The sequence below is a fragment of the Alexandromys fortis genome, unplaced genomic scaffold, assembly GCF_014885135.2.
Source record: "Alexandromys fortis isolate MF-2015 unplaced genomic scaffold, M_Fortis_MF-2015_v1.1 scaffold_191, whole genome shotgun sequence".
In the NCBI taxonomy this organism is placed as follows: Eukaryota; Metazoa; Chordata; class Mammalia; order Rodentia; family Cricetidae; genus Alexandromys; species Alexandromys fortis.
This window is the reverse complement of record NW_026068064.1, coordinates 2,611,248-2,629,444: the sequence shown is the minus strand read 5'-3', so window position 1 is coordinate 2,629,444 and position 18,197 is coordinate 2,611,248. Positions and strand designations below refer to the sequence as shown.

At 46.3% G+C, this 18,197-nt stretch overlaps 1 protein-coding gene and 1 non-coding gene across 4 annotated transcripts in view; both read right to left on the bottom strand.

Moving 5' to 3' along the window:
• Retreg1 (reticulophagy regulator 1) overlaps positions 1-18,197 on the bottom strand; it is a 125,670-nt gene that overhangs the window by 31,277 nt on the left and 76,196 nt on the right. The window contains exon 1 of one of the 3 annotated variants that reach the window (XM_050120482.1): positions 6,979-7,106. The exons of 1 other annotated variant lie outside the window; for it this stretch is intronic. In XM_050120482.1, coding sequence (XP_049976439.1) covers positions 6,979-7,001 — 23 coding nt within the window. In that variant the 5' untranslated portion in view covers positions 7,002-7,106. Of the gene's footprint in view, positions 1-2,780; positions 3,132-6,978; positions 7,107-18,197 lie in introns of those variants that run through there. One more of the 3 variants, XM_050120481.1, reaches the window with a different exon arrangement.
• LOC126487589 (U6 spliceosomal RNA) lies at positions 4,286-4,389 on the bottom strand. Its single transcript, XR_007588426.1, has one exon. It is a non-coding gene; the product is annotated as a U6 spliceosomal RNA (small nuclear RNA).

The window sequence follows — 18,197 nt, the reverse complement described above, 5'->3', positions numbered from 1 at the left end:
CTTACTTAGGGATTCTTTCACCCCGGGGCCATCTTCCCCCTCAGACCCTTTGCTCCAAGACAGCAGGGTCCACACCTACCAACCCGTCACTGGTACAGCCACGAGTCAAGGAGTCAGAACTCAACAAATGTCTGCTGTGTGAACAGGTAACTGTGGAGAGATAACTACCCAGTTAGAGTATCTGCATGACAAGACACACAAGCACAAAACAAGTTTCACGTGTGGACGGATCCCATCCTCATGCCTCAGGCCTATCTCCTTCTGTGTCATCTGGAGTCAGGGATAGACGATTCACCCACATCCCACCACCCATCTAATCAGGGTACTTCACAGGGCCAGCCTGGCTGCCACTCTAAGGCAGGAACCAAATGAGCTCAGATAAGGAGCCGCAGGCTGCAGGCTACCCCATAAGCTTTCCCATAAGCCTGGAGCTACTCTACCTTCCATGTTTTCCCTTTCTTCTTTGCCACCCAGTGCTTCTGGATTAGATATCTATTTACCTTCTGCAGCTGCTTCTTCACTAAGGTTTCCTTGCCCTTCCTCCTCCCCCCCCAGCTCTTGACCTTGAAACTGTTGTGAGTCCTCCAGTGTTCTTCTAACACTGACTAACAACAAGGAGGGTTTCCTCTTCCACCTGGTGAATTTAAGATGGGACCTGGAGCCACGGGACTGTAGGCCACTAGCAGCTGGTGTCTGAGAGCCTGAGGCTACATCCCAGTATGAGGCAGGCATCCCTACCCTGCAGGGCTACACTGCTTTTTATTGTTTGTTCGTTTGCTTGGTTTTCGAAGGGTTATTTTAGTATTGATTTTGTTTTATCAAAGACCAAACTTTTATTTAGCACTCCAGGAGTTACAGAGCAATCCAGGACAGCAAATTCCAAAATGAGACTCAAGTAACATAATCAGCCTTGATGTGAGATTCAATTAGGAACTGCCGCAACGAAGTCCAGAGAACATGTCTGTCAGCAGATTCGTGACTATAGCAGTTATTTCTCTTTCAGACGTGGCACCAAAGGACTTCTCCAAAGGCACATAATCTCAAATTTAGCAAGAGAAAAATTACCTCCCAATTAACAATATTTTATTTCTAGCCTAGCTTCAATCTTTCACCATTTCTCCACAGAGAAGGAAAAACCAAACAAACGCATGAGACAAATCTAAGAAGAAAACCCGCCAAGTGCTGGGAATAAACGTGAGCTCATCAGAATGAAAAACGAGGGCCAGGGACATGTTACCTCACAGGAGTGAGAGGGGTTCGCACGTGCAATGCAACATTTTACAGTCCCTGAGGGCAACAGTAATTATCATGTATGTATTTACGTGTGTACACACACAAACACACACACACACACTCCTTTTCACCTGTTTATATTTATATATTTTTTTAATTGCTGAGACTTCCATAGAAAAAGCTAAAGCTTGTTCGGTTTACATCACAAATAGCTCATGATATCTCTTATCAGCGGTTAGTTACTATTTAATTCTGATAATGCTGCTTCTCAGGAGAGCAGCGCTCACTCCCTTTGTGCCAAGTCTCTCTCCTTGAACCGTCAGATGATAAGGATTCCTGAGCCCCTGGTGTAAAAACAATTGATCAATGCCTTTTCATTTGCTGAGTATTCCTTTAAAATGCCCAGCTGTCCGAAACTCCTCACGGAGCCAGAGGGAATGCCTAGGCGTTAGAGGAAAGGGAGAGCCTTGCTTTGGGGAAAGTTCAGAAGTCTGGGGACACAAATGTATGACACCCATGGACCAACCTATCAACCAGTGCGGATGTTTCGATGTCTCTAAGAATGTTCTCTTTGCTAGTCAATCACTCCATGGACAGTGCCACGCACTGTTACAAAGGACACAGTCGGGAGCTACACCTAGTCTCATTTTACACAGAAACTTGCTCAATAGAATACCAATCTGTCCCTTTTTCATTTAATAGGATTTGGGAAAGATAGAAATTGGAGGACCACAGAGAAATGCAGCCTTTAAGGAAACTACCACAACTGGTTAAATAGCCACACACAACCCATACCCTAGGTCATGATTTACAGAAACGGTCTGAGGAGCTCTTGTTCCTAGAGACATCTGTTCTTTGGCAATAAGATGACCCATGAGCCCTTTCTTTGTTTTGTAATTTTCTCTCAGATTCAAATTTTGGGGACCTCAATTGGAAATCCAGTGGGAACACGGAGCTGATCCCCGTCATGTCTGTCTGGGCCGGATGGGCGACTCCATGGGTACAGCTAGGCTCAAGCCAGCTTGCACTATTGCCTGCCTGGTACTCACGCCTTAGCAGTAAGAAAGCAATGAAAACATTCACAACCAGGCACCCAGGGCAGAGAGCTAAGTGAATTTTCAAAACCCACAGCTTGAAAAATGTTTAAATATCAAAATTGATAAATTGGCTCAGTAGTCAACTCTTACAACTGCCTGTCAAATCTTTAAAATGCAAGCTTTAAAAAAAAATGTGAACTTAGATTTTGGCCACGATCGTCTCAAGTCAAAAGAAACATCAAAAACTTCAATTAGACTCACACTGTACGTGGGGAAATGAGTTTTAAAAGCTCCAGGATGTTATTTCCTCATTCAAGGAAACATAGACACTTCTTTGCATGTATTTATTTCTGGGCTTAGATTACTAATTTTACCTCTCTTCTGCTAGCTTCTGCCAAAGAAAATTTCCTAGAATTATAATTTTCACTTAAACACATTTAAACTTGTCACAATATGTTTAAGATGAGCAACAATGACACAGACTCCAGACAAATAAAATGCCATAATTACCTTCTGCCTGGCCCACAGTCGTCGCCTTCAGGCATTTCTGCCCTTTAAGAATAACTGCGGCTGCACCTGCCTCCACAGCGAAGACAGCCAGACAACGCTGCCTTTTCCACTCACCAGCGGGCAGAAGAATTCTTCCCTTTCTGGAGAAAAGGGCTCCTACTCTACTCAGAAAGTCGGTGTTTACAAACTTGCTGAGTGCCTGCCTACTGCCCTGAATGAAGCAGATCAGTGGACAGCTGTGACAGTCCCCTGCTAAAAATAAAGAGGTCACCTCTCAGTCCAGGCACTCTGACAGGCAGCTGGGCGGGAGTGTTGCCCAGGGGCCCAGCATTTTCCCTGAAGTCCTGTGAGAAGGTGTCACCAGGGATGACTTCACCCAGCAGCCTGCCTGCCCTCTTTTTTTTTTTTTTTTTTTTTTTCCTGGCAAGTTCTAGGCACCTACCAAAGGTGCAGTGGCCACAGGCAGGTTGAAACCTCACTCCTGCTATCAGATCTCCTCCTTTGAGTCACAGGGGGGAGTTGGAGAGCAGAGAGAGAGAGAGAGACAGAGACAGAGACAGAGACAGAAAGAGAGACAGAGAGGAGGGAGGGAGGGAGGGAGGGAGGGAGGGACAGAGAGGAGAAGGAGGGGCAACAAAACAAAGCTGTCCCAGCAGTAGAGAGGGCGGTTTGTTTGAATTATACCTGTTGCTCAGCAAAAAGTCTCTTACTCAAAAGGAGAAAACAAAACAAAACAAAGAATACAAAACAAAAACAAAACCCCACAAAGTCAGGGGGCAGTCAGTTGTGAGGGACACTGATTTGCAAGGAAAGCTCTCTCTGGACCATAGAGGTTCCCCAGTTCACAACAGGCACACACATGAACATGAGCCTGTGTGTCCACGTGACCAAAGGCTCCCCCCACCCCCTCCCACTGTAGCACTGTGGCCAGGGAGCACAGGGAGCAAGCACAGGCACATGACCCTGTGGTGGCTTTGGGGGACTTTATACTTCAGTTCCTTGACAGGCATTTCTCAATCGCTGCTCCCTTCACAGTGCCTTCTTTCCCAAATGCCAGGAGCCTCCTTTACCACCACCCAATAAAAACACTGAGTTAAAACCTGAACCCATTCTCTTTTCCTATTTCCCTATTAAGAACATAAGGGAAGACTCAAAACAAGATCTAATAATTAAAAAGTGATAATTTTTCCTTTTAAAAATGCATATGATCTATTTGTTGTGTTAGATGTCTTTTATGGGGGTGTTTTACATGACGACTTTGCTAAAAATGGTTTTCCAGATCACTGAGGCATGGAAAAGTCAGAGGATTTAAAATAATTTTCTGCTGTCTTTTGGAAAATGTTGGTGATCTTGTGGTGTATGTATGCATGCCAGCTTTAAAAGAGAGATACTGAAAGGACACAGTATTTCACACGAAATGCTGTCATTAGAGACTTCAAGCCTATGGCCTGAAATACATACACAACGCCTAAGGTGGATCTATGTATCAAATGCATAACATATTTTCAAATAGGGCATACTTTATGGATCTGCATGCCATCCTTGCACAGGACCATGCCAATCTTCTCTGTATTATTCCAACCTTAATAAATGCCCTGCCAAAGTGAGCACTCTCAGATACGTAACTTGAAAGCCCATTCCCCTTCAGAGGTTAGTAGACCAAAGCAGAACAGCCTCTGGAGGCCAAAGCTATGCACTACATCACTAGACACTGCAGCTTTGTAAGAGCTGAGAAGCTAAAATGCTAAGAGCAATCTCCATGATGTCAGCGCTTGCCCTGAACATAGACAGCACCAGGGGCTAATTCCACTGTCTCGCGCTCGCTTCTGACCAGCCTAGCACTTTAATTTTACTCTGTCTCTCTCCCAGCCCCCATCTATTTCTTAAAAAGCTAGACCGACCTCCGCTTCTGGTTAGCACTGATCTGAAGACACACCCCTGAAGCATCTCTCAGTTCCAGGAGAATTCACTGACAGAGTGCCAGCAACTAGTACGAGACAGTATCACCTCTCTGGAGCGCTCAACCCTTGGTGCATTTCCAAATTACTTGCTACAGCTGGATTCCCCCTGAGGTATTTCTGTGGCATTTTGTAAAATTCACAAGGATAAGGATGGCAAATAAGTACAGCACAAGCAAACAAATCCCAGACTGTTGCTACTGGCCGGTGACTGTTCCTACTGAGACTCTGTCTGTTACTTTCTGTCCTGGAAACTAGGTACTGTGGGTCTGTCTGCTCACGCTGTTGACCTGAAAAAATAGTGGACAACCAGAACTTAAAATGACCCAAGGAAACTCTCGCCAAGATTTTCAGATGTTACCGTCACCTCAGAAAGTTAGATGGGCTGCTGGGGACAGTCGCCTACAGGTTGGAGGCAGTGCCTCTAGCCAAAGCCAGAAGAGCCCTCACAACAGGCAAAAGTCCAAAGCTCATGTCCGAGACATTTTTGAGGTTTTAGGTTTCCCTCTGCTCACGCTCTCCTCAAATATGTGTACATTAACTTTTAGTAATGTATTTTATTTTTCCTTTGACATTCCATATGGCCTAAAAAAAAATCCATCTCCGTTCCATGGTGTCTACAGCCTCCACAAATCTACAGTATAAAAGTTTTATATTGTTGCTATATCCTCAACAGCAGCTTTGAGGAACACTCAGGCTCCACCAGGGATAACAGGGCAGACCCCACTCCCATCTCTTGGAGATTAAAAAGCAGTCTGAGCAACGAAGGGCAAAAAGCCGCTGCCCTTGAAGAGTGCCCTTGTAGGCTGTTCTCATATTCCCTTCCAACTTCACCAGGTATCAACCTGGATTAGTCCCAGGCATCGCCTTCCAGGATAAAAACTAGAATGCTCACCGCATCTGAGCGAAGGAAGGCTTTGTGTTTATGTTCTGACTGAGAGGGTGTCAGCAAAGTCATTGGGCAGCTACAGGGACTTGCAGTAAATGACACCCCAGTGTATTCCTTCTACCTCCTCCTTGATAGCTGGGTCTCCAGAAGCCACTTTTGGCAAAATGTGACTTGTGCAGTGGAGGGAAAGCCTGGCAGAGTCCTCATGACAAAGCAGCTGCCTGGGCTGGCGGACAATGAGAGCAGTCAACGACCGGATAACTTTTACTTTTTTGTAAACTGCAAGTGAGACAGACAAAGATGTTTAACGCCACTGTTCTTTTGAAAGACCATTGGAGTAGCTCCCTCTCACCCATGGTTTTCTATGTTTTCAATCACCCAGAACCAACCATGGTCTAATAATTCCAATAGGAAGTCCTACGAATCAACAAGCCATCAATTTCATCTTAACTCATCCTGTGATGTCCTCCTTTTTCTATCCTGGCTCTCTTTCTATCCCAGCATGGGGATTATTTTTCTTTTCTAGTACCAACAGTGTGTATGTTGCCTGCCCGTTAGTCACTTAATAATCAACTTGAGTTATTAAAAAAACCATCAAAGTAACTATAGTGCTTAAATCCAAGTGACCACTATTAAACCTATAATAATAGTGCCAAAGCATAAGGAGCTTCCTTTAAAACGATAAGGTGAAAGTTCTTGACTTAATAAAATTTTGAAAACAGTGCTATGATCTGCAGGGCATTATAGAGCTGTACTCTACTTGCTTCATAAATAAAACTTTATCATATGTATGCATGGCTGTTTTACAAAAACAATACACATAAGGTTTAGTTAATGCGTGGATTCAGACATCCACCGTGGTCTTGGAAGATACCCCTGTGGATGAAGAGGGACTACTGCAGTCAAAACAACTTAACCCTGCCCAAAATATTTCCCTAGACATATAAACAGTGGACATCAAAACAAAACAACAACAACAACAACGCCAGTAAAATTAAGACCAAAAGTAAAGCAGAGATCTGTCCGTCGGGCCACACCGTGCGGCAGGAAAGAACTAATGTGTCCTCCTCCCCGGCTGCCACACGAGTCTGCCATGTCTGAAACATGTCAAAAATGCCACTTAAAAAGAACACTATGGGGCAAGATGAAACAACTGTACTAGTTTAGGGGTCCATTTTTTTTATAGAGCTACTAACGCGACCACAGGGGCCCCACCCTAACTAACTTATCAACTCTTAAGTACCTCCGAGGGGTCTCACCTCCAAATATTGTCAGCATATGAATTTGCATATTGAGTTTTCCCTGGACATGAGCCTCTTTCTTGGGAGCACATCGGAAACTCAGCACTTACCCTCTGAGCAATTTTCTGTCCATCAATCCTCACCCCTCATGACCATCTGTCTCCTTGGCTATGCGTTCCCACTCTCTCTCACTGAAAAGTTAAACCCGATTTCTCTCTTCTGCTGCAGAAACCCTTACACATGAGTCTCCTGAATCATCTGTCTTCCCACTCTGTGACGTGTCAGGATAACTTCCCAGCAGCAGTAGTTGTCCCTGAGGACAGTGGACAGCTATGACCCAGTAGCTAGGGACACGGACTTTGGACCCGGATGTGGATCCTGGTGGAAAGTCACCGCTTTCCATCCCAGTGACTCTGGCAAATTCTCCACAAATCCCTGCATGTGGGCTTCCTGGTGTGACTGAAGTGTCGTCGTCATGTGGCAAGCACTCGGTGCTGAGGAAAGGGCAAATGTGCTCCTGCGAACAGCACTACCCTCTGAGTAATGCTAAAAAACACATTAGCAGTCACATTGTGGCTTCCGGACTGATGATTGGTTGGTTACCCAGGACTAACATTTGGTCGGTTATTCTAGAAGGAACCTCTTGACTCTTAAAGTCTAAAGGAACATTAACCTAACATCCAAACTTAGGTACTATATGTACTCCAAAGGGAACAAGCCTTCCTTGTGCACTGTGAGCCTGGCTCTCCTCAACACATCTCAGATTCAGATGATAGACAGCTACTGAAGCTTGGGGGCATCGATCACCCTCTCAGAACCTGCAGTGGCTCTCAGTCTCTGAGCACGCACTGTGCTGGCCCAAGTCTACAGGGCACTGAAAACAATCAAGGCAGGCTACCTAAGGAGGTAATTTCTGAATAGTGTCATTCGGTGCCAGTTCAGGCAGCTACTGGGGATAGGCATGCCACAAAGAGGCAGAGGTCTTGTCAGCTGCTGTCAGGCAGGGTGTCCTGGGATGTTTGTGGCTGTTAGGGAAGGCCCATTCTATTTCAGAGGCCTTATCTCGGCCCTTCTCACAGTCCCTCAGCCAGCTGCAGCCAAGTAAGTAAGCACACCCGAGGTGTGGCTTGGCTCCCTAGTCGGCCCTCAGGCACCTGGATTTCCAGGGGGAGTTTCAGGGATTTTCTTGTAGGTAGAAATCTGGCAGGGGTATCTAAAAGATCCTCTATAATCCACAAGTCCTCAGCGCCAAGACTCCTAGCCCTGTCCCTGGGACTCGGGGGAAGCTCTGCAAGCCTGGCTGGGATGGGAGCCTTCCTGCCTCAGTTTACACAGTCAGGTGCCTTCTGGATTCTTTCTGTATCTTCCTCATGGGTCAGAGCCAGAGTTCTCCAGGTCCCTTCAGGGCTCTAATACTCTTAATGTTTGATCCCCTCTAACTCTTCACCCCTTGATCTCAGGTCAGCTCTCCCTTGCAGAGCAGACTGGATGGATCCCTCAGCCAGGGCCTCCAGTCCCTGCTGCTGCATCCTCTCTGCGTTTCTGGAGGTAATGCCTTGTGATGGGCACCTCCTTCTGGGTTTTCCCAAGTGCACCTTAGAACATCGAAAACACCCAGATACAAGCGCATCATTTGCCTCCTACCCTTTCCTCATTCCCACCCCTCCCATGTACCTCTGCCTGCACGCTCTCAAATTATGGGCCCTTTCTTCAGTTGTTTTTACACACACACACACACACACACACACACACACACACACACACACTTCTAAATATATAAATACAACCTCCTCAGTCCATATAATGTTACATACACCCATATACATACATACATACACATGCACACATTTGACTTCAGGGATGACCACTTGGTATTGGATAACTAATTGGTCTGCTCCTTGGTGGAGAAGACTATTTCTCCTGCTCTCAGCCTATAGTTGCCTCTAGCTCTTTGTCTAGAGTTGAGGACCATGCTAGTCACTAAGCCTTGGTTGCAGGAACTGTGTTGTAGATGTATCAGCTGGGACTGGGAACCACACTATTTCTAATATTAGCACTCAGTGCCACAAAAAGCCCCAAAATGCACCATTCACAGTAGTGTCCACTGGCCACCCGTGACCCTCGAACACTTGAGATGCAGCTCATCAAAACTGAGTTGTGCTGTAAATATACTCACTGGCTTGTCTTTAGACCAAATGGAAAACAGAATGTCAAACATCTCATTAATAACTGTTATGTGGACGGCACAATGAAAGAGCTCCTTTGAAAATACTGACTAATTACAGTTACAGAAAGCAAAAAAAAATACGTCTACTATAGCTGAAGTTGGATTCTATTAGAACTGATCAAGGGCTTTAATTAGCTACCAAAATTAGTCCAAATAAAGCATAAAACAAAAGTTACAGTGAGGGCTTGGGAAGATGGCTCAGCATTTAAGAGCACAGGCTGCTCTTGCAGGGGACTTGAGTTCAATTCCCAGAAACCACAGGACAGCTCACAACCGTCTCTAAATTGAGTTCTAGGGACTGAACACCCTCTTCTAGCCTCTGGAGACACTGCACACACACACGGTGCACAGACATGCATACAGGCAAACCACTCATGCATATAAAATAAAAACATTTAAAGGTGCAGTGCTAAAACAACCTTAGCAACTGTTTCAATGTTTCTGGAACTGCTGTTAGTCAGAAGGGACAAAGTAGAGATCATAAAAGGTACCAAGAGGGTAAGACTGACAACCACAGTCCACAGGACATTTCCTCCCTCCAGATCCTGACTCAGGCGGGAAGACGGGCCCTTCTCTCGCTGCCCATACTCCACAGGTGTCAACAGAGAATTCACTTTCCACAAAAGTTCGGAGGACACAGTGTACACTTTGCACCAGAGGAATGAGGAAGGACACCAGTATTAGGGCCAGAATACTGCTGGAGCGACATGAAAACAAAACAAAACAAGACATTTTTCTCCTTGGATGAAAAACAAAGTAAATCAAAGGATTTAAATTACATGTGTGCACTTGGCACAAACAATACCACTCAGTACTGTCAGTCTGCTGGCTAACCAAGTGTCCCAGGCAGGTAGCTCTCTCCTGTTCTGGGGTTGGTGGCGTCACACTGAGACCCACCCTGGAGTCCTGGTTCTGACAACAACACAAAGCTATTTTTCCTCTCAAGGGCGATGTTTGCCAAATCTTAATACAGAAAAGATATAGCAACAGCAAAACTTCGACGTGCTCTTGAAGTCCCAGTGGAGTTCACGTAAGGCACACGGCCTCAGTCTAAGGGCAATCGACACAGACCTGTGGACCTGCAAACCAGATACAGGCATGGATCAGCATGGCTAGACAGTGAAAAGGAGAAAACGGAGCCTTCCCCCGCTGTCTTTCTTCATCCTTACACCGGACTCCACCCCTGTAACTCTCTTTGCTGGAAGCATCACACACCAAGTTTCCCTCCACGCTCTTTCCAGCTAAACACAGCAACTCTGGAAAAACCACCATATCTACCTCTCCCACACCTGAGCTCTGACCACTGCCTATCTCTTTGTTTTCTAGAAATATCCCTGCTTTGGGTGTGTCTGAAACTCATTTATCAGAAGTTTAATCTCCAGGTTGATGATGACGGGAGATGGGGATCAATGAACGGTCCCTGGGTCCTGAGGACGGAAGTTTCATGAATGAGTCCGTCTCCTTAGGGCGGGATTGGGTTAGTTATCACAAGAGTATCCTGACTCTCTTAATAGAGCTCCATTCAAGTCACTACTTTTTGATTGGTGGTATTGAGCGGTTATTGGGAGTACGCAGTCCCCTCGTTCCCTGGCCTGGCTCCACAGAGGCTGGCAGGTGTCAACGTGGATGGAGAAGAGCAGCAGGAAGTGGCAGGGAATTCTGGGTGCCGGCGTAGCCTTGGGAAAGGTGCCAAGGAATGGGAGGCGGTCTGGCAAGAACTTAGGGAAGAAGCAAGAAGACAAGAGGCACCCCTACCTTGTGAACCACATTACCCCACCACACAGATTTCTCGGCTGGGTCCAGCCACTGTGGTGACCCATTTCCTAACACTGAACCTGGTCTCTGCAAATGTTCTCCTCGGCTGCCTTGTAGGGGTGGGGTGATCACCTGGAACTAGCTTTGCTCCTTTTCAATCCCCGATTACCACTCTCCTTTAGTTGACATGCGCTTCTGCCAGCAAACCCATTTCTTTCTACTTTACACTCTCCCTTTAGCCGTACACACTCGTCTACGTCCTCTCCTCTGCCCTGCAGGAAAGGACCCGTGAAATTCCCATAAGAATTTAGACACTTGTGGGGCCCAATTACCCAGTGGAGTCCATCTGTTCTCTACGGCCTCGGCCGCTCCTGCTTGCTCTTTCCCACACAGCTCCCCTCTATGGCGGCATGTGTGTTTGAGTGGTCTAGTTCCTTGACAGAGAAATCCTAGTTCCAAGAAATTCAGAATAAACACCCACAGCCATGAGAGAGAACTCTGGCAAGCCTCACTGACCTGTGCAAGCGGAAGGCTTTGGAAACTTTCCAAGGCCACAAGGGGTGGAGACAGAGGTCTTTAAGGACAGGGAAGGGGGGCGGTGCTCAGATCAAAACAAAGTTTATCTCCAGAGTTTAAAAACACAGCCTAACGCGGGGAACAATTGTATACAAGCACCTGTTTAATGATGAGTTGTGAGATGACTTTTGTGATACGCTGATCTTCCTTATTACATTTTGCTTATGTTCGTGTTAAAACATTTTCCTTGCCTGAACAACTGTGTGCATTTACACAGCACTTTTGCAAAGGAGTCAAGCTGAGCTAAAGGTCATTAGCCACACAACCGTGATAGTTTATTATTTGAACTGTCACTCTGAAGCCGTGGGCCTGGTGACAGAAAGCTTCCTCCAAGTCTCTCCTTGTCCTGTGCCATGGGGCAAAGCAGGAGCCTAGGCCAGGTAAGAGCTACCCGTGACCCAGCCTTGGCCCCTGGTGAGATGTCCTCAGACACAGAAGGAACTTCTCAGGCCCTAGGGTTTGGAAAACCACACTACTGGCCAACATCCTCCAGCCTCCAGGCCCTTCTTGAAGAGGAAACAGCTGCTTCAGAAGGCTTGGCTACAAGGAAGGCTGGACGCCATGTTGATCCTGATGAGTGGGGAGAGGAGACTTTGACTTACAGAACCTCCTCACTGCTTCTCCTCAAGGTGCAGCTCCACTGATATCCTAAAAGATGGCTATTTACCTACAGCTCTCACTGCCTGCTGATAAGTCAAGTATGTCAGGACCTGGCTCACCTCCAGTTCCCACTAACAGGACAACTTGAAAGGATCCCATATGTATTTTTGCATCTATCAGGCTAGAAACAAAAGCCCCTTTGTCACACAGCCCTTTTGATGTGGCAGTGACAGAAAACCTGGCACTGGGTGTCTTAGTTTGGGTCACTCTTGCTGCGACAAAACACCATGACCAAAAGCAAGCTGGGGAAGAAAGGGTTTATTTGGTTTACTCTTCCACATTGTAGTCATCACTGAAGGAAGTCAGGACAGGAATTCAAGCAGGGCAGGAACCTGAAGACAGGAGCTGATGCAGAGGCCATGGAGGAATCCTGCTTAGTAGCTTGCCCGCTATGGCTTGTTCAGCCTACTTTCTTATAGCACCCAAGACCACCTGCCCAGGGATGGCATCACTCACAATGGGCTGGGCCCTCTCCTATCAATTACCAAGTAAGAAAATGCCTTACAACCCAATCTGATGGAGGCATTTTCTTAACTGAGGCTCCTTCCTCTCACATGACTTTAGCGTGTATCAAGCTGACATAAAATGAGTCAGCACACTGGGCAATTCATAAAGTAAGAAGTTTTATTTCTTATGTTTACACGAAAGCTGGGAAGCTCGAGGTCAAGGCACCTGCTTGCAGGACTCTCTCATTCCATGGTAGAAGGCAAAAAAGCAAGAGGACACATCCAAGAGAAAGGGGTGGAACTCACATTTTCATCAGGACACTACAACCACGGCAACCACGACATCAGCATCAATCCACTCGTGAGGCAGAGCCCACAGTCTAGTCAGCCCTACACATTTCTTCTTCCAACATTGACTCTGGGGGTTAAGTTTCCAACAAAGGAACTCAGGACACATTAAAATTACAGCGCCCTACAATGGAGCATGAGCTATAAAATCAGAGTCACACAATCCAAAAATGTCAATCTTGATAAACAGAGTGTCGTGGTCCCCAGTAGGGTTGTTTCATGATTCCCTGACCACAGGCTAGTGCCTTAGCAATATGGGTTTCGGGATGCAGCATCCACGCCTGAGAGCACACACAAACCTCTTTTGTTATAATGTCTCTGTTAAATTACTTTGGGCTTGACAGATCATCCATAAAGAGTCCAGATACTGCTATATGCCCTGCCAGGGGCCCCTGCCAGTTTCCTACATGCTCAAAATATGTTAAAACTAAAAGTCAACATTGGTCCATCATCATGAGCTAAACTCCAGATTCCTTTTGCATCTCACTAACATTTGCATTCAAGCATTAAATCCATCTTGTCACTCCGAGCTGATGAGAATTGCTGGGGTCTCTCACAGCTTTTCTTCCTTTTGCTTACTTTTTTCCCTTTTGTTTTTGTCTTTATTCTTATTTTTTTTTCCAAGACATGGTTTCACTGTAGCCCTTTACTGTCCTGGAACTCACTCTGTAGACCAGGTTGGTCTGGAACTCACAGAGATCCGCCTGCCTCTGCCTCCTGAGGGCTGGCTGGGATTAAAGCCGTGTGCCACCATCTTTCAAGGACTTAACAGTTCTGGGGTATTCTGTAGATAGCTTTCTGTTTGGATGTGTCTGCTCTTTTCTCTGTATTAGACTGAGAGTCAGCAAGAAAACCTTGGAGTGCATCAGCTCCCGGAGTGTTCAAAGGGCCCACATGACTTCCCACTGATAACGTCCATTGGATCACTTGGCTAAAGTCATGTTTTCAGATAGGCACACTGCAAAGTTGCCTTTTCCCCCTATCCATACTCTAATCCAGTCTACACTCAAAGGATGATGGGGTAGAAGTGACCAAAGTCTTAACGCCTTAGCAGTGGAGTGTTGGCACATACGGGGTTTCTTCTCTCCCGTTTCCTTAATGACTCATTTAAGAACCTTGTGCTCCGTTCTTTGCTGTACATTATCTACTATCGTAGCTCCAATTGCTCCAGCCACAGACGTGGTTTTACCTCCCCTGTCTGACCTCATCCTCTAACCCCTCACAGAGCCAGAGGCCACCTCTGCGGTGGTCACTCCTGCCCATTTAGCACTGACCTTCTCCACAGGTGAGACACCGAGTTCCCTCCAAAATGTCCCCATCTCCTGTGGACCCACGGTCAACACCAACCAAGAGACACCAGGAGCCAGATGGGCAACAAATGCCTGGCCCCCACCCATATGTCCATCCCTGTGAATCCATGCACGACAGAATGACAGGCGTGTGTGCTTTCACTGGATAAGCAGTGTCCACAGAATTGGGCCATGGGAATTCTTTCCAATGAACTCTTATGAAGCCAAGAATAACAAGCTGTCATATTTCCCCCCAACTTGACAAAATCTCCAAAACGTAATACGCCAAGTCCAGATTTCCTTGCCATGTGGGTCATCAGTCCGTACCTTCCATGTTTCTCTTCTCTGGAGAGTATTAGACAAAGTCCGTGGTTTAAAAATAAAACAAAACTTGGCTTCATTGAATGCACCTACTTTTAGCACCAAACCATGGCAACCTCACACACAGTCCCTCATAGTTGGCACAGTGGGTTCCCAGCAACAGACTTTGCCTTCAGCCTTATCCACCACCAACATGAATATTTTCTATTCAACTTGACTTTACATTATTTTTTTCTTGTAAAACAAAACCGCAAACCATAGTAAAAATTTCAAAGTGAATTGAATGGCCTGCTTCAGACTCCTGCCCCAGCAGCTCTGGCCAGGCAAGCAGTTAAAATGTGAGTATCACCTCCATCCTAAATATAAGTTAAAAGCAAAGGGACACCCTGTGTCAGGAGTTTTAAGAGAGGCCAGAAAACAACATGAGTCCCATCACGTGCCAGCGAGGACATCATGTTTACACTGCCCGGAAGGGTGGCCGCTGTCCCTTCTCTCCACAGCAGTGCACCTGGCCTCGTGTGAGAAAACGGACAAGAAGTTCCTGTCAACAGTGACAAGCAGGCTTTCCTGAGTTCTCTGTGATGGGCAGAAGGACCAAGCCCACAGCTAAAGAGGAAGGCTGCTATTGGGCCTGAAGACCGAGGCTGGAACAGAGGAAGTCACCCCTGGACTCACCCCAGATGAGCATGACCACTGTCTGGGTAAGACTTGGGCATGAAGACTGAGTGAATCCTGCGGGTTCCAAGGAGCATCAGCTAGGTTTCTCAGGGAAATGGACCAACAGGATGGATGCATAGAGAGACCGACTTAAATTGTTCATTACCAAGAGAGTCGGCAAGTCTGACATCTGGAGGACAGTCCAGGAGAAGCTTCAGGATGTAGTCTATACACAGTCTGAAGGCCAAGCTCCTTCCCTCAGTTTACTCTCAAGACTCTCCACTAGCTGGACAAAGTCCACTGCAATTATGAAGGACAATCTGCTTTACTGATAGTCTGCTCCAGAGTTTATCACATCCAGAAATACCTCCATAACAGCATCAGAAGGGTGTCTGATCAAATGAGTCAACTAGACACGGTAGCCTAGCTGAAACTGGCATTTTCATGTGTATGAGTACACATATGTCTGGGCACTGCTTTCAAACAGTGTCTACAGAAACCAGAAGGTGGTGGTGGACCCCACTGGAACTGGAGTTACAAATGGCTGTGAGCTACCACATAGGTGCTGGGAACTGAACTCAGGCCCTCTGCAAGAGCAGCAAGTGCTCTTGACTACAGAGCTACCTCTCCTGTCCGCTTGAACTTACACAACTTTAAACACACATTGCACTGGGGGGGATCTCCCCATTGTTTGTGGAGGCCATTACTCTGGCTGTCCAACGGACCGAGAAGATTATGTAGAAGTGTACATTCTGTTTCCAAGAAAAATCAGTAAGTTTTGAGCAAGAGCTACTCTGTGGGACAGATGAGAACATCTTAAGCTCTCCTCATTCATTTGCACTCATTTGTTGGAAACATCCCATGCGGGACTACAATCACAGACCAGCGATGGGAGTGTCTCGGTGGCTCAGGTGCCAGGGATCAAAAGCAGGAACGAGGCTTACAGAATACCATGCCCAAATAAATGTTCCACCATGCATTGCATGAGAAAGGGACTATCAGCAAGCAAGTAGGTCATTCTGTGACGTGTTACCAGGTCCCCTTGCAGAAATGAAAGACTGACTATGCCAGTTGTAGGGAGGGCTGTAGTGCCATCTTGGCTAAAGAAAATGATTTCTCCCAATGACAACACACTAGTGGCTGATCAGACTAGGGATGCAAATGCCAGGTTTCCTCGTAAGGATCTGCAGATTTTCAAAAGTTCTCTGTCAGGACTTAATGGAGAAGATAATTATTTTGGGAAACAGGTCAGTATCAAAAAGTAGCCGCCGTCAATAAAACTCTAACTGGGGAGAACAGCAAAAGGAACATCTTAGAACTGATACATTCGGTGAGGAAATGTGATTTCATGCGTACCGTGTAGCTGAGACGTGATTTTACAGAGACTTGTATTTTGTGGGAAAGGTTCCTCTTCTACATTTACACTCCTGGGGATGTACACACTTAAGCTGTCCAACAGCTTTCCCAAGATATTGGGCATAGAAAGGGGGCCATGGTCGGCTTGTGCAGATGGAAATCCAAAGGCACTTTATGCCAGGCATACACTGCACCTGAGTGGAACAGGAAGGCGTGAGATTAACTCGTTTTGGCATGGGTACTCATCAGGCTCAAGAGAAGGGCAGGGACTGGAGAGGGATGCGAGCTGGGTTCTGACATTCCAAGGTGAGGGACAGGCATCTGGGACACATTAAGAAGAAAGAGCCAAGAGGGTTTACTGATGGAGGAAGGTGTTTGCTACAGGACAAGTGGAATCAACACCTTTACACATCAAAACACTATGCAGTCCTTGAAAGCACACTTCAGAGGAACATTTGATGACGTGGGAAGCTTCACATATTATGGACAGAGACTGCAAACTTTTCTAGGAAGAGCAAGACAGTAAATACTATCAGTTCGCAGCCCAGATGGTCTCTGTCACAACTGCTTGGCTCCAATTACCACAAGAAACAGGCACAGACAGTGTGTAAATAGGAATGTGGGCCGAAGTTTGTAACTCTTGTGTTTTACTCAACTTATGAAAGAACATTCTGCCTATTTGGAAACTGGGTTCTAAAATACCATCTGCAGGGAAGAAGGGACCTCCGCACTTTTCATGATTTAATAACAGCTGCTGGGATGCTTTGAATGAGAAATGTCTCCTACAGTCTCACATGTTTGAGCATTTGGTCCCCAGTTGGTGGCACTGTTTGGAAGATGGTGCAGCCTTGCTAGAAGAAGTACATCACTAAAAGAGGGCTGGAGCACTTATAGCCTTGCCCCACTTCTAAACTGCGATATGACCTCTCTATTTCCATTTTGTGGGGGTTTGGGGGAGGTGGGGTCTCACTGTGTAGCCCTAGCTGGGCTGGAATTTGCTCTGTAGACCAGATTGGCCTTGAACTCAGAGATCCACCTGTGCCTGCTCCCCTAGGCTTGAGATTAAAGATGTGCACAATCACACCCAGCTAATTAAGTTTCTAATGCCAGCTTGTTTAGCTAATTTCTACATGTTGTTAATTACACTGGTGCATTGGTGCAATTAGTACTGTCACTAGGAACGGGTATTCTGTGTTTGTATGTTTGTTGTGAGTTTTCGAGTGTCTCAATATGGAGTCTTGGTTGGCCTCAAATGTGCAGTTTCCCTCCTTTGGCCTGATCAGTGCTGGGATAAAGCAGGGTGAGTGCTATCACACCTGGCTGTAATTTGGCTTTTTACTCTGCTATGCATTAACAGTTTCCCCACATATGTACCCCTCTGTTTTTAAATCTCTCTCTCTTACCCTCCTCCTCTCTGGGGGTGGTGTCTGTATGTGTAAAAGTGGGCATACATGTACCATGAACATGTGGAGGTCAAAGGGCAACAACCACCAGCGACAGTCTTCACCTTCTACCATGTGTGACACTGAGTCTCTTGTTCACAGCTGTATGTGTGAAGCTAGCTGGCACACACGCTTCTAAGGACTCCTCCTCCTTTTTCTCTCTCCTACGTCTCGGTTGTAAGGTGGAGATTAGAGGAAAAACTAATGCATCTGGCTTTATGTGAGTTCTGGGGATTCGAACCCAGATCCTCA